The sequence below is a fragment of the Pempheris klunzingeri genome, chromosome 13 (assembly GCF_042242105.1).
Source record: "Pempheris klunzingeri isolate RE-2024b chromosome 13, fPemKlu1.hap1, whole genome shotgun sequence".
In the NCBI taxonomy this organism is placed as follows: Eukaryota; Metazoa; Chordata; class Actinopteri; order Acropomatiformes; family Pempheridae; genus Pempheris; species Pempheris klunzingeri.
This window is the reverse complement of record NC_092024.1, coordinates 17,331,789-17,346,988: the sequence shown is the minus strand read 5'-3', so window position 1 is coordinate 17,346,988 and position 15,200 is coordinate 17,331,789. Positions and strand designations below refer to the sequence as shown.

At 41.3% G+C, this 15,200-nt stretch overlaps 1 protein-coding gene across 1 annotated transcript; it reads left to right on the top strand.

Moving 5' to 3' along the window:
• The first annotated feature begins 5,650 nt into the window (after positions 1 to 5,650).
• On the top strand, positions 5,651 to 14,634 carry LOC139212379 (receptor expression-enhancing protein 5). The gene is made up of 6 exons (XM_070842917.1): positions 5,651 to 5,710; positions 5,791 to 5,939; positions 10,164 to 10,257; positions 11,297 to 11,435; positions 12,248 to 12,416; positions 13,929 to 14,634. The coding sequence occupies exons 2-6, from the start codon at positions 5,825 to 5,827 to the stop codon at positions 13,964 to 13,966; spliced, it is 555 nt and encodes a 184-aa protein (XP_070699018.1). The 5' UTR covers positions 5,651 to 5,710; positions 5,791 to 5,824; the 3' UTR covers positions 13,967 to 14,634.
• Positions 14,635 to 15,200: the final 566 nt, after the last annotated feature.

The following is a 15,200-nucleotide window of genomic DNA, read 5'->3' as shown; positions in this document are numbered from 1 at the left end:
TTCTAATACTGATCCTCAGCATATTCTTCTTTATGATCATTACTTTTTGTATCAAATTGTATCAATTTCACTTACGGAGAAACAATTCATTAAAAAAATGTGGATTAGAATGACTCAGTGTCTCAGTGTCTCAGTACCTGATCATACAGGAAATGTCTCCATTTTATTACTTTTACATCTAAATGATGGACACTTTTAAAACATAGTATATATTAAGTTATTTAAATTAACCCAATATACTAACTTAACATACAATTCCATTTTTTACTCGACATAGTACATATATAAATATCTATATCTTCTTGTGGGGTTGTTTTGTGTATCAGAAGAGCCACAGTTTAAGATAACTAACCTTTGATTTCAGAGGTTATAGTCCAACAAGAATGAGTTTACTCACGAAGATACTGAACGAACTGTTTATGGAGGAGTGTGTGTGAGTTGGTTTCAGTTTTATTTAGGTTCATTGTGGTTCTGCTTGATGACTCTTGTGTTGTGTTCACTGGACCAGTTATCCTCATCACAGTCTCCTCACCAACCCTCTGCACCTGCAGCAGGCCGCATTCACTTCAGTCAAACTGAGGGAGGTTTTTGTACGACGACAAATCACTGTGTGAACACTCCACCACCATGATCACCCAGACAGTAGTAATCTGCAGCATCTTCAGCCTGAACACCACTGATGGTCAGAGTGTAGTGAGAACCAGATCTACTGCCACTGAATCGAGACGGAGTCCCTGAGAAGCGAGTTGATGTAGTGTATATAAGAAGTTTGGGAGCTTGTCCAGGTTTCTGAAGATACCAACTGAGATCAGCATCAATATCAGAACTCCCTGTGGCGCTGATGGTCACAGTCCCTCCAACACTAACAGACTTGAATTTGTCAGTCTGAGTCAGAAATTTGTTGGCAGAAGACTCTGAAATGAGAAATGAAACACAAACCTTAATCTGGCATAATTGAATTGAAGATAGGTTTCAGGCAAATGGAAAGTTCAGTGATCACCGAATGACAATTTGACAATATAACAAAATATGTTTAAAAACTCTCTCACCCTGAATCAGGAAACCCAACATGACAAGCAGAGTTATTGCCAACTTCATCTTGATGCAGTTTTTAGTCTGAGTGCATGAAAACAGTTCAGACTCTCTGTGACATAAGAATTTAAAACTGTGAGGAGCAGTGATGCATAAAAGTTATGCAAACTTCATTGGTACACACCTGTCCTTGTGAAACTGAAAAAGAGATGGAATGATTAAGCACATGTAAAAACTTAAGACTTTCTGTTCCTCTTCTTTCCCAAAGGCATTTGAACTCATGAATGGAAGCAGGCTGCCCTCTGCTGGCAGTCCAGCTTCACGTTGAAATGAGATTCATTTTGTATTCAGTCCTTTCATGTAAATCATTCTGTTAATCCAGATGCCCCAACTGTGGCATTAAAAAATGAACTGCACATTCAAACAGTGACCAGTGTAACAGTGTGACCTCAGTGTTTCCATGCTTTTATTTTCAGGAAGTAAGTCTTCTTACCCTCGTAGGTTACCGTCAGCACTCATAGGTCTTTGTGTGTCATTTACCACACAGCTCATCTGTAACTTTCAGGCCCTTTTAAACTGAAGAGTCCTACTAGTAATAAATTGATAACAGGTGTAGAAATTCTCTCTCAAATTTTAAGCCATCACGTACTATAAGTTCCTAAAGTGCTCAGAGAAAAATGGCAATTTTAACAGGTACAGTCATATTATTTTTGTTTCGAGATTATATACAAACTTACTATTGTTACAACCCTGGCTCACGGGTTGCAACAAAGGAGAGAGTCCACACCAAAAGTAGCTAGGAGATATTTATTAACACAACATAAATTAACAGAAATATGAATGTACTAAACAACAAAGGTTTGCTGGCCATGTGGTCAGCGCCAGAGAGAGAGCAGGAGAACAGAGACGGCCTTTTATCAGGTAGGACCTGGCAACTCGATGCCCACTTCTCCAGACTCAGGACGGAGAACAGCAGGGTAGCAGACACAAATCAGCAAGGCCGTCCCCCCCCCCCCCCCCCCCCCCCCCATAAAGATGAGGCCCCAAAGGGTACTCAATCCACTCCAACCTGCAACTTTGGTAGCTAAAAGAAGCAAATTAAGAGAGTGAGGGAGAGAGGAGCAGTTCAAAAGAATGAAATGGACCATCACGCTGGAAAGACTCAAGGAAGGAATGCACGTGACAGCATCAGCCACAACATTCGCAGAACCTTTTATATGTCGAATGTCGAGACTGAAAGGCTGAAGGAACAAACACCACCGCATCAGACGTTGGTTTGAGAGCCAATGCCTCCTTCTCCACAATAGAATTCAACTGGTCATCAGGACCAGTCTGCAAAAGTGCAGCTCCTGCACCCAAATTACTGGCATCTACTTGAAGCTGGAAAGGTTCATCGAAACGTGGAGCTGCCAAAAAAAGAGCAGAGGAGATCAAACTTAACATTTTCAAATGCACACAGACACTGGGGGGACCAGTCAAACTTAACATTTGAAATCAACAAATTACTAAGAGGTGCAGCTACAGTCGAGAAATTTTTACAAAAACCTCGGCAGTACCCTACCATACCGAGAAAGCGCATCAGCTCTTTCTTAGTGGGAGTTGGAAATCGGTCAATAGCGAGAACTTTTGCTCTAACGGGATGGACCTGACCCTGACCAACCACCTTCCCCAAATAGGTGGCCGTTCCCTGGGCAAACTCACATTTGGCCAGATTTATGGTAAAGTTAGCCCATGCCAGGCGGTCACAGAGAGCACGGATGCAACGCACATGCTCTTCCCTAAATAAACTGCACATCCCTCTAACCCTACTACCACTTTGTTCATTAGCCTTTAAAAGGTTGCAGGAGCATTTCTCAACCCAAACAGCATGACAGCATAAGAATAGAGGCCTGAGGGTGTTATAAATGCAGCAATGTCAAACTCGTTTTGACAGTGGCACTTGCCAGTAACCCTTTAAGAGATCAAACTTACTGACCCATTTCGCTGTGCCCACCCGATCAACACAATCCTCCATACGAGGAAGTGGATAGGAGTCTGGCTTAGTGATTTTATTTACTTTGCGAAAATCTGTACAGGGTCTGAATGTTTGATCTGGCTTACCGACTAACACACATGGGGAAACCCAGCTAGAACAGGATGGCTCTGCAATGTTGTGCTCTAACATGTATTTCACCTCTGACTCAAGCTGAGTGCGTTTTTCCTGAGAAACTCGGTAAAACCTCTGGCGAATTGGCTCAGCATCACCCACGTCAATATCGTGCTCTATCAGATGGGTTCGTGAGGGAGTGTCTGAGAACAGAGAAAGAAATTCCAAAATGAGGATCAACAACTCTTTCCTTTCAGACTCTGGCAAATGTCCTTATCCAAGTTACTCAGTGATTCTGAATTTTTAAGTCTGCCTTGCATCAGACCGTCATTTGGATCACTCATTGTCTCTTTCCCACCTTCCTCCACCAAAGAGGAACAGGATACAGCACCCACCGAAACCACCAGGGCCGCTGACTTTATTTCTCCCTCAGTGGAACAAGGAAAATAAGGTTTCAACATATTTACATGGCACAACTGTGTAGTCTTCTGTCTGTCAGGAGTGGAAACCAGATAATTCAAATCAGGTTAACTGGACATATTTAATATGAAGTTGTTTCAGCATATCTGCAAACATCCTTGAGGTAAAATTTGTTTGGACTCACTTTGGACAACCTTGGGAATGCCAAAAACAGAAATGAACTGTGTCAAAGCTTTCATTATAGACTTGGTGGTTATGTTGCGCAAGGGAAAAGCAGCTGGATATCTGGTTGTTTGACACATCACTGTAAACAGATACAAACTACCAGATTTGGATTTAGGCAGTGGGCCTTAATCAACAAATGCTCAAACGGTTGACTTGCTACCGCTATGGGCCGCAAAGCAGCTGGTTTAATGGACTGATTCGGTTTTCCTGTGAGTTGACAAGTGTGACAGGTTTTGATGTAGTCAGAAATATCCTTCTTCAACCAAGGCCAGTAAAAGTACCTTAAAATCTTGTCATAGGTTTTTTTTAACCCCCACATGCCCAGCTACCATGTCATGAGCAATTTTCAAAATACCATCCCTTAACTTGGTAGGAACAACAATCTGGAAAATGGCATCACCGATAAACTTATCACCCTGAGGCAACCATTTTCTGACCAACATGCCCTCTTCAAGGAAGTAACCATGGGTTACACTTTCCAACTCCTCCACTGGACGCACCGGCTGAAACAGTTCAGACAAAGCATAATCCTCTTTCTGCCCCTGTATTAGATCAGCATGCAACACAGAAATGAGAAAGTCAGGTAAGGGAAACTGAACATTTGGAGCAGTTTTTTTTTTTTGATTTCCAACTTATTTTTATTCAGTGACTGAGGCCTAATACATACTGGATAAACCTGCTTGTAATTTTTATACTCAACCTGATCCCCAGAAGGAGAACAAGCAACCACTGGGGAGGGAGATGAACAACAGCAGCTAAACCACACAGACCAGATACTTAACTGAAAAATGTTCCCTGCCAAAAAACCCAGGGCTAAACCAACCTCTGTTAACCTGCCACAAAAATTTAACCTGAGATTACCCATAAAATGTTGTCCTGGTAGAGATCTGGAGCTAGAATATTATTTGGCTGAACTAAAAACTAAAACTAGAGAATAGCTGAAACAATATTGTGTACTTCAAAAACAAACTAAAATAAAATAAAGGCGATGTGTTTTGTTTTATTCTTTGTCAGTTTGGACAAATGCGTCGACACAGTAAGCAGCAGGAGTCACTGTTGCAGATGTTTATTGAGGCTGGAGGTCTGCATGACTGGGAGTCAACTGCCTTAGCAAAGTGTTGTTAATATTGTAATGCTAGTTCTGAACTTGCCCCTGACAAATGGGCCTACCCCACATTGGTTCATTTATTCCCCAACATAATGTTTCATATTTTTCCCTTTCCTATGAAAATGTATTGTTTGGCTTTTTTAATTACCCATCTACCAAAACCCATGCATTCTATGTCACTAATCTGATCTTATTACTTGCAAAATCACATATTCATAAATGTAATTATTCAAATGTTTTCACATTATACACTCAAACTTTACAAAGTTTTAAAATGAAGTCAAACAACACGTCACCTCAATTCAACTTTCCAAAAATAAAAAAGCAATTAAAACACTGAACATATGTACCCAATATAACATATTCTTACCTCTAGCATTGTTTATTCATATAAAGTCTATGTTTGTCATGCTATTTGTCAATGAAATGTTTTCAAAGTAGGCCTACCCTTCATACAATGATAAAAAATAATACTAAAACTAATAAAAACAAAACATTTTGAGCTAATCTGAAACGTGCAAACCCACAGTGGAAAGTAACTGAGACAAAATTGCAAGAATAAAAACTCATGCAAAATACAAAGTTATATTGCTGTCATCAGTTTACAAAGAAAAGCACTCATGAAACACCAACCTGATAAAACAGTGCAGCGCATGTTTAAAGTGTTTAAAAGGGCACAAACGGTCCTCCGGTCACCTGCAGCAGTGAACGTCACTCCGCGGAGCTCCGTCATTGGTCAGCGGGCAAACTTCTAACTCCTCCCCCGCCGCCGCCTCCGTTCGGCGGACTCAGCAGCCAGACAGCCCGCGGCAACTCTCCGGGCCAGTTATCAAGCCAAGGTTAGTACAACAACCCCCGTGTTCAAACACAAATCCTCCAGACGTCGACTCGTGTGACATTTATTTTGTTTTCTGTGCAGTTCGTGTCGGCCTCAGGCTCAGGAAAGCCCGAAAATGAGTCAGTTCAAGGAGCGCTTCGTGAATATGCTCCATGAGAAGAACTTTGTGACAGATCAGTTGGCGGCGCTGGAGCAAAAAACGGGAGTGAAGAGGGAGTACATCGCCCTGGGTGAGTTAACGGAGCGGAGAAAAGGCAACAAGACGTATTAAATATTCCTTAATGTGCCCTAAGTTAATGGAGATAACACTAAACTTACTTTAGCGTTTAACGTCTGCTCCAAAAACTAGCTTACATTCTTCATGTTTAGCTAGCAAACAAGCCAACATTAGTTAGCCCTTTTTGCTGATAAGTTGCCACCCAAACTGGCAACCAGTTGTGGCCACACTGCCGCACGAATACTTCACTTTTCTGTGCAGTTTCATATCCTGTGGCACTGCTGGCTCATTTTATTACCCCTCTCAGGCTCACGAATACCAAAGTTCATCCAGCTCAGACCTTTATTACAAGATTAGATTTGGTGTATACTCTTCTCTACACACACCTATTTCAAAATATTGCTGCTTCGGTGAAGTGCTTCTGATACTACCACCAGCTGGCCCCAGGGGTATTTTTATCACATCCTGAAATATCTCCTGCAAGGCAGATATATGGAAGGAGATTCTAGGATGACTGCAGTCCGGCCCTAGTTAGCTTTTAGGAGTTAAAGTCAGTGTGCGCAGTCAATAAAGGCCAGACACCTCAGGCTATGTAGTATGTAGCTTTTTGTCAAGGATGCCACTCTGTTACAGGAAGCAGGCTGACCTACATTCAAACCCACTGTCTTTGCACAAAATTGATCTGACACAAATGTGTGTTCACAACGTCTGTATGGATTTAAACAACAAATTTCACAGGTCACAGAGGATGTGAATGCCTGTGGATGTTCAATGCTTTATGTGGAATGTGTTGTCGGTATTTAGCTGCACTAAATCAGACCTTGATCACATGCACGCTTGCAAATAGCCTTGAGGATTTTTGCTATTTTCAGTGAGGGTTTACAGCATCAAATATAGCACTTCATAGTGATTGCCTCATTATAACCTGACTGATATGGGATTTTGAAAAAATCTGGTACCAAAATATCGACAAATATGAATATGAAAACAAATAATTTTAGGCAAGGATCCTTTAAGTTTAAGAACTGTGCACTAACATGCATTCTCTAAACAAGAGCTGAAGAGATCAGTCAGTTAATCAGTTGATTGACAGAAAACTACCCAGCAGCAATTTTGATATGGATTGTTTGCCGTAGTAATATTTTAAACAATTAATGGTTAGTTGTGAAATCAGGCTGACAGTCCAGTCGATAGCTTGAAAAAACGTCTGATGTTGATCTTAAACTCCCCCCATCATATATTTTGCATTCCTCTAGTGCAGTTTCTTCTGGTTAATTGGCTGACATTAACTTTGACACCCGTGATAAGCCAATGTGGGCCCATATATAGGTCAGGCAATTTATTGGTCTGGCTGCTTTCATATTTTTGTCCTCCACACACCACCGAACTAGCTTGCAAAGCACATACTGAGGATTATATGTAAATACCAGCTGATTCCTCTTTACCCTGCACTTAGCAGAAGACAGAAGAGCAGCCAAATTATACCATGACCAGAACTTCCTTGTTACTGAGGCAGCAGCCATTCATTTCATACTTTGGCCACATTTCAGGCTTGTTACAAACTTGAGCACTGATAATAGGTTGCATACGAGAAATTCTTTCCTGTGGCCTCATTATAATGTTATGTTGTACTTTGTCTTGATCTGGACACGTCAGTCGAACGGAGTTACAAAGTGGTGTCATTTAAACTGTCCTCTGTTAAGCTGAGAAACGTCTCAAGTTCATGCTGACTCCTGTGGCACTCTGAAGTGTGAAGACTGTGCTGACTGGAGTAGAGCAGACTCATCTCTACTACAGCCACACTCTCTGAACGAGTGGCCGTCGTTTGTCAGCTTCAGGATTTTAAAAGCTAACTTCAACCCCTCACCCACTTCAATCTTAGACTGATCTTAACAGATTGAAGTGGAGAATAGATTTTTGTGGTGATTCTATGGTACGATGAACTTAATTTTCAGCTGTATTACAGCTCCTGCACCTCTAATGACTAGTTTGAGTCATACATTACAGGATTATGCAACTCTGTAATGACTTTTGCGCCCTCATTTATAGCTTTTTATAGGACGTGTGTTTTTATTTAAAGCGTTAGTCTGAAGTTTTATGACATTGACGTTTGGAGAAGTAGACAGAAACACTGAAGCTAAGCAACATACTGCTGTGGACTGCAGCAAAAAAAACGTATTTTGGCTACAAACACAAATCAACATCTGTAAGTATACGGCTGGGATGAGAGTCAGCACCTCTAAGTCTGAGGTCGTGGTTCTCTGCTGGAAAACGGTGGATTGCCCCCTCAGGGTTGGGAGCAAGTTGCTGCCCCAAGTGGGGGAGTTAAAGTATCTCGGGGTCTTGTTCTTGAGTGAGGGTGACCTCAAACTACAACCGTTGTACCCATCTACGTTCGGTTCAAAGCCACCAGACTTCTTTTAACAAAAACAGTGATTTTACCTCACAGAACATGTTTTCTTTTCTGGCATCCTGCTGATTAGGTTGGTTTGTTTGTTTTATTGTGTAGCTTTAAAACACTAAATTGATATAACGGCAGACCACCAACTTCTGTACACTTCTTGCACTGACTGTGGAAAAGTATCTCATATAACCCCACTTCAAAAAAACTTCCTTTAAGGCTTTGAAATCTGCGCTCTATCACATGGATGTATTGTTCATTTTCTCAGAGAAATTCAGGAGTTGCTTACTCAAAGTATAGAGCCAGATGGCATGCAGGTTTGTTGCAGTCAAAAAGGTCCTGCTGTCAGCTTTTTCTTATTCATCACTGACTAATTAAAAGTGTCAGTTTATGATTTCTCTGTGCAAAGAGTTGCTGTGCAGACTGGAGTGTGTGCGCTTATGTCAGCTTTCGTCTCTACAGGGTCCTCTATTTCAACCAGTTCCTCCAGTTTAGCTTTCATTGGAGAGGGAGAGGGGCCGACTGGTAACTGCAGGGATATTTGTGTATGAGCTGGGACAAACAAATGAGATGTAAAGAGCAGGCAATGGTTAGACCGGTATCAAAGGCTTTCAAGTGGTAGGATACTGGTGACTTCATTACATTTATGGCAGTTGAATTTTATATCAACTGTTGAGTTTTGCATTCATTTGAATGATGTATGGCATTACCCACAGTTAGACTGTCATTACTCTTGTCCCATTTTGCATCAAATCTGTCTCCAGGTTTGTTTCCGCCGACACAAAAGCTCTGGAAAAGAACTGAAATTGTTTTCTAGGCCTGGGTGTGTTTTGAAGAAGATGCAACTATAATTGAGCATTAAGTTATAAACGTTTGAGTGATCCTATTTGATAACCTAAGAAAAAACATGACTAATTTGAAGAAATCCAAAATTCCACTAATGGAAGAAATGGATTGGCTAAAATGGTCAGACTGCCCTGCGTTTGCTTTGAAGTCAGTGTTGTGCTGCCAGTTTACCAGCAAGCTGCTTAAGCCTCTGAGGTTTTGAACAATGCAGCCAACTTTCTGTTGTTTAAGCACAAGCATACGGGGCTGATTGTCCGCTATATTTTTGTGTGTGCGTGTTTGAGTATGTAGGATCTTTTGCATGTGAGCGTAGCATGTTGTGGGACTTCAAAAACCTGTTCCACCAGCCACATGTGTATGTTATCCACGTACAAAACGCAGACCTCTGCTCCCTTGTGCAGAATCCAAAGATCGTGAAGATGTGTAACCCTGTTGCTTCGCGGTAACGCCACATTAGCTGTGGGGCGTCCTGACATGCATGATTGTGTGATGGCTGTTTGCAGCTTAATACACACGCACACACGCACACACACACACACACACACACACACACACACTTCAATTCTCATTCCTGTCTGCCATGATAAACAATCTTGGAAAAAAAACAAGGGCCATATTTGCATGTAACTAAAAAGTCACAGTCTGGCGTTCAGTCAAACCAGCAGCATTTGTGGAATCTCTCACATACTTGAGGTGCACAGTATAGCCCAGGGTGTTTCACATGACTATATGAGCTTTGTGCTAGATTAAAAGTCAACTCTGCCACTGACTGGATTTGAATATCAGTGTTTGACTTGTGTTTAGTGCTCCACCTGATCCTGGTGCAGTGCTGTCCTGACATCCTGCTATCAGACGCACTGTGTTGACAGTGAATTAATATGGCTTGACATTGGAGGCGTTTGTCAAGTAACTGGATAACCTCACCCTCCCCTTTGTGTCCAGCCTCCTGCTCTCCCACCACTGATGCCTCTCTCCTCTCTCCCTCTGCAGCTGCCCTGAGTCTTGTCGGGCTGTATCTTCTGTTTGGATATGGCGCCTCACTGCTCTGCAACCTGATTGGCTTTGCCTATCCAGCATATTTCTCGTATGTATGAAGGGTATTTCAGCAAATGACAAAATGTCAACAAAAAAAAAATGCATCTCATCCCTTTTCAGTTTTCATTTCTTTAATTTATGGGTGCTTAATTTAATACAACGCTCAGTGGCAACCAGCAGGCATTTTGAGTTGTCTGCACAAGTGTCTGTAGCCTAATTATCTCTCTGTACAGTCAGCCAATATGCACAATATGAGAGCTTTGGAAGTGACATATCTAAAAGGAATGCAGCTATTGTTAATTATTAAATGTCATTGATAATACCTATCCTTTTCCTGCTATAGCCTGACAAAATGTGTGTTGTGGAGAGGAGGGTCTGAGTAAAGGTTGGAAAACAAGATTAATAGGCTAGTCTTAATGCAATACCCTTCTCATCGCCCTTATGTGCACTGAAAGTTGTACTAGTCCCTGTAATGTCTCCTCTCCTTACTGACATTAAAATGATCTCTTCCTAAGTGGTCTTTTCAGGACAAAAATGCAGTCTGGGAAAATTAAATAAAAGAGAATAAAAGACTCCATTCTGTTCTTTCATTGGAGAGACAGGAAAATACCCACTTTAATTGGTTAAACTCTGATCACTGAAGCGTCATATTGACTTTAGCTGAACTTCTAAACGCTGTTGTTCACAGAAAAAGGACTGTGGATTTTGTCCCTCATTACTTGCAAGGGGGTTGTGCTTGCAAGGGGATTACTGATTATTACAGTATGGAGAAGAGGAATAGTTACAGTGGCCAGTACCTCTTTCACTGTACATATGGGCATGCAAGTGTTGTACTAAGACACACTTGGGTTCAGATTTATGTACTATCCTTCAAGGACTCCTTAAAGGTACCCTATGGGGTTGTGTATCCATCAAGCCAAACAGGCACTGTGTACATTACCTGCAATGAATGAGTGGTAGAAACTTGTTCCACAAAAAGTCCACAGCATACTTTTTAAATGCAACTCACAAGTCAGACTTTGTGACTTTTGATATCCATGTAGTGTTTCATGTTTTCCTGAATCAAGCTGTCCCCCCTCTTTATTCAGCATTAAGGCCATTGAGAGCAATATTAAAGAGGACGACACACAGTGGCTGACCTACTGGGTTGTTTACGGACTCTTCAGCATCGTCGAGGCCTTCTCTGACATCTTCCTTTTCTGGTTCCCCTTTTATTACGCTGGCAAGGTAGGCTGACCTTTTAGTAGTGTAAAAGTGTGTTGAAACCTCAGACAGTTTTGTGGTGTTGAATCGCAAGTGTTGATTTTTCTACGTCATAGCTTTCCAACAGCACACTCTTGTGGACTAAAGGAAAATAAGGAAGACGGCCTATGCAGGCATTTGCTGTGTCCTACCAAGAGGTGGCAAAAGGACACACATTAGAAGAACAGATACTTGTGTAAAAAGGGACAAGTAAAGAAGTTAAACAGTACCTCTACCTTTACCAAAGTGCAAATATACTGGAAGTAGAAAAGGAAAAAGTACATTCCTTACATTTCTCTTAAATAAGGCTGTATATGTGTCATCCATGTTGCTTCCAGTTCTTCCTGCTTGGATGCCACACTCACAGGCACCTTTTCTCCCTGGGCGAGTCTCTCTTTCTAGTCTGTTTTGTATTGTAACGTCTGCTCTGTGTGATGTGCACTGATGGGTATATCTAGCAGCTGTCTTTTCTGTGTGTTACTGTCCCATCCATTTAGGTTGAAATTGGTTTTGATGTTGGAAAGGTGAGCAGTGATGTAAAATAAGAAAGAAATTGATAATCCCCCTTACATTTCTTAAAACTAAAGTAACAGGCCTGTTTTGAAAATGTAAGGAGAGCGTGCAGATGTTTATGTTAAACTATAGGGAGTAAAAGTTGGAAGAAAAATAAATATTCAAGATAAGCACCTGAAAGCTCCATTCAAGTATAGTAATGAAGTATTTATACTTCCTCTTTTTTTTTCAGACAAGACAAAGTTACACAGCAGAATAATGTCTAACATCTGCTCCCTCCTCAGTGTTTGTTCCTCATATGGTGTATGGCTCCGGTGACGTGGAACGGCTCTGAAATCCTGTACAAGCGTGTGATCCGGCCGTTTTTCTTGAAACACCAGGCTGCCATGGACAACATGGTCAGCGATCTGAGTGCCAAGGCCAAGAACATAACTGAGACTGTCACAAAGGAGGGTGAGAAACCCACAGTATACATGCAAGTACAGCCACATCCACATACTACATAGATAACATAATATCACAGCAGAAAAATGTCTGTCACCCCTCATAGGGCTGGGCTGTATCACCTGTGCACAGGATTCTCAGTCCTCACAGTGAACCTCATATTAATTATCAGAAAGTAGGATAGGTTTGCTTAAACAGGAAAATCGAGGTGAAATATATCTATTCCGACTATCAAAATAAGAATTATTAAGCATTAGCAACAGTATTAATGCTATCAGCCAGATGTTTTACAGTATGGAGTCAAACTAGTGTAACAAAAACATGTGTAATAGACTGCTGCGTCTGACTTGCTTCAGCCTCTGGCCTTTGGTTTAGGGCCACTCCTTTACTGTTCCAGGGCAGGGGTGCAGCTAACTTCAGGGTTACTCTTAAGCAAAACTAGTGATCTATGCTTTGGTCTTGAAGAAGTTCTCGTATTGCTCATTATTATAACAAACAATCTCCTACTAAACAATCACTGCTATTTTCACAGTTTAAATGGTAAATGGACCGTACTTGTATAGTGCCTGTAGTCTTTTAGACCACTCAATGTGCCACCAAACACAAAGGAAATTCCATACGAAGTCAATGCAAAGACACAAATAGAAATGAGATGAGGCGAAATTGCAGCAGGCGACACAATAGACGCAAGTGACGTGAAATTCACATACCGCACAAGTTGAAAATGATAAACTTGTTTACTCCAACTAATAAAGTAGATAAACACAAACAATCTGGCGATCTAACTGAAGTGAGTGATGCAAAGTGAATATTTGCTTCGCCTTTGGTGGAAACACTCTTTAACACTACATTCACATTCACCCAGTCACACACCGTTCATACGCTGATAGGAGCCGCTGCCATGTAAGATGCCAACATGCTCATCATGGATACTAAGGTGATGACGCGCTGTATGACAGAGCCACAGCCACTACTTACTGCTAACTCGACTCTGCTCTCACTCGCTTGTCACACACATACACAGGGTCGCTCAGTGTGCTGGGCCAGTCATCTTTTTTCCAACGGCATCTCCGTTTAGCTCCATTTTGTCTTTTCTCGAGGGCCCACATGACAAAAAGGCATTTGGGCTGACATGCTTTTTCGTGTCTGTTCTTTCTTAACGTCTCCGGCCTCCAGCTGCTTTTCTTCAATATTCAAGTGCTTTTGTCTCTCCAAGTTAGAGCGGACACGCATAATTACATCATTGAGAAGTCCAGGCTGGAATAAAGCTGACTCGACCTATGAAATGAACCCACACAGCAAACTCTGGCTGGGTTTTTACTTTTGGGGACATCACAGGAGGAGATGACGGCCTGATACGGCAAAGATAGCTCTGTAATTTTTTGATGTAATTGCCAAGCCCTAACCTCGCAGATTCACACTAAAATACATCCTCAAATACAATAATCAGATGTATCTTTTGAGTCTGTTTAACATTTCTGCAAAATATAGTGTTGTTTTCTTCTCTGTTTGTTCCACCAGCTGTTAACCGGGCCCTTAACCATGACAAGGACCAGTGAGAAACATGGGAAGGCTTTGTGTGTAAGTGTGTATGTGTGTGTGTGTGTGTTTAGGTACTTGAAAGAGTGACTAAATGAGTGTGTGATCGTTGTGTGTGTTCGCGTTTGGTTTGTCCTCCACCTCCTCTGTGACGAATGATGATGATCAACCAACTCATCATGTGGAGAAATGAAGCTTCACAGTCCTGAAAATAAATAAATAAAAGCTTGTTTGTGCATTCACATCGGTGCCGCCAAGACAATCGGTAATACTGTGACCTTTTTATGTGATCTTATTTTCTTTGTTGTTGTGTGACAGAATAAGTACGAAGAAATGCGCTGAGAGCAGGAATCATGAGGCAGGTTTCAGCAACACTCGTCAATGTTATTCTGTCTAATTGAGCCATTTGTGACAGAAACTGAGGCTTGAAAACATTACGGTTATAAAAGCAGGTCTTTGATTGTGTCACTCAACATTTTCTAACATTGTCAATCAAAACTGGAATTTTTACAGGTCCTTAATGTCTTCTTACTCTTAAAAGCTTTACTCTTGAATGTGCCGAGCAGCCTTTAAGGTCCGTCTGGGCTACTGGAAGGTCCCCAATCTGTACATTTAACTGGATGACTTCTGCCTTTTGATATGTCTTAATTAATTAACAATAAAACTGGAACCTTAATGAACTGAAGAACCGTGTCTGCCTGTCTGGCTTCAAACATTCACTCACCCCTCCCCTGTTTCTTCTGTTGCCCTCTCACCCAGCAGTGTCACTCCTCACAAAGTGGGAAATGGGATTTTATTCGGTCCAAATTGCAATGTTCACACACCAGTGATTTCTGTAATTGTTTTTTTTTAATAGCAGCGGGAGAGTAGGGGAAATTGTATTTCTGTATCCATGACCTCTGTGGATTTGGTTCTAGTTTATTTAGCAGCACCAATTTTTCTTATTAATGAACTTTATATGTTGCAACTGAAAATTGTGCCCAAATATCTCGCTCTGTGTCTTGGGAAACATTAAAGGTTTCAGTTACAATTTTCTAAATTGTTATATTTCCACCTAAAAGAATGATTACTGCTTAAGCTGCATCTCACATTTGCTGTTGCAGGAAATGCTGATTTTGTTGTGATTTGCTGCAGGGAAAAGTACTAATCCTTTGCATATTTTCTCTCCCATCCTACGTATCCACTTGATCTTTTGACCTGTCACCCTCAAGTGCTTTTACCGGCATTCAGACAGCCTAACCACCCGCTTTAATT

Excerpts from the sequence above, each read along its gene's own strand:
- LOC139212379 (XM_070842917.1), top strand. The coding sequence starts at position 5,825 with ATGAGTCAGTTCAAGGAGCGCTTCGTGAATATGCTCCATGAGAAGAAC. Across the intron at positions 5,940-10,163 it reads GAGGGAGTACATCGCCCTGG|CTGCCCTGAGTCTTGTCGGG; the intron begins GTGAGTTAACGG and ends CTCCCTCTGCAG. Across the intron at positions 12,417-13,928 it reads TGAGACTGTCACAAAGGAGG|CTGTTAACCGGGCCCTTAAC; the intron begins GTGAGAAACCCA and ends TTGTTCCACCAG.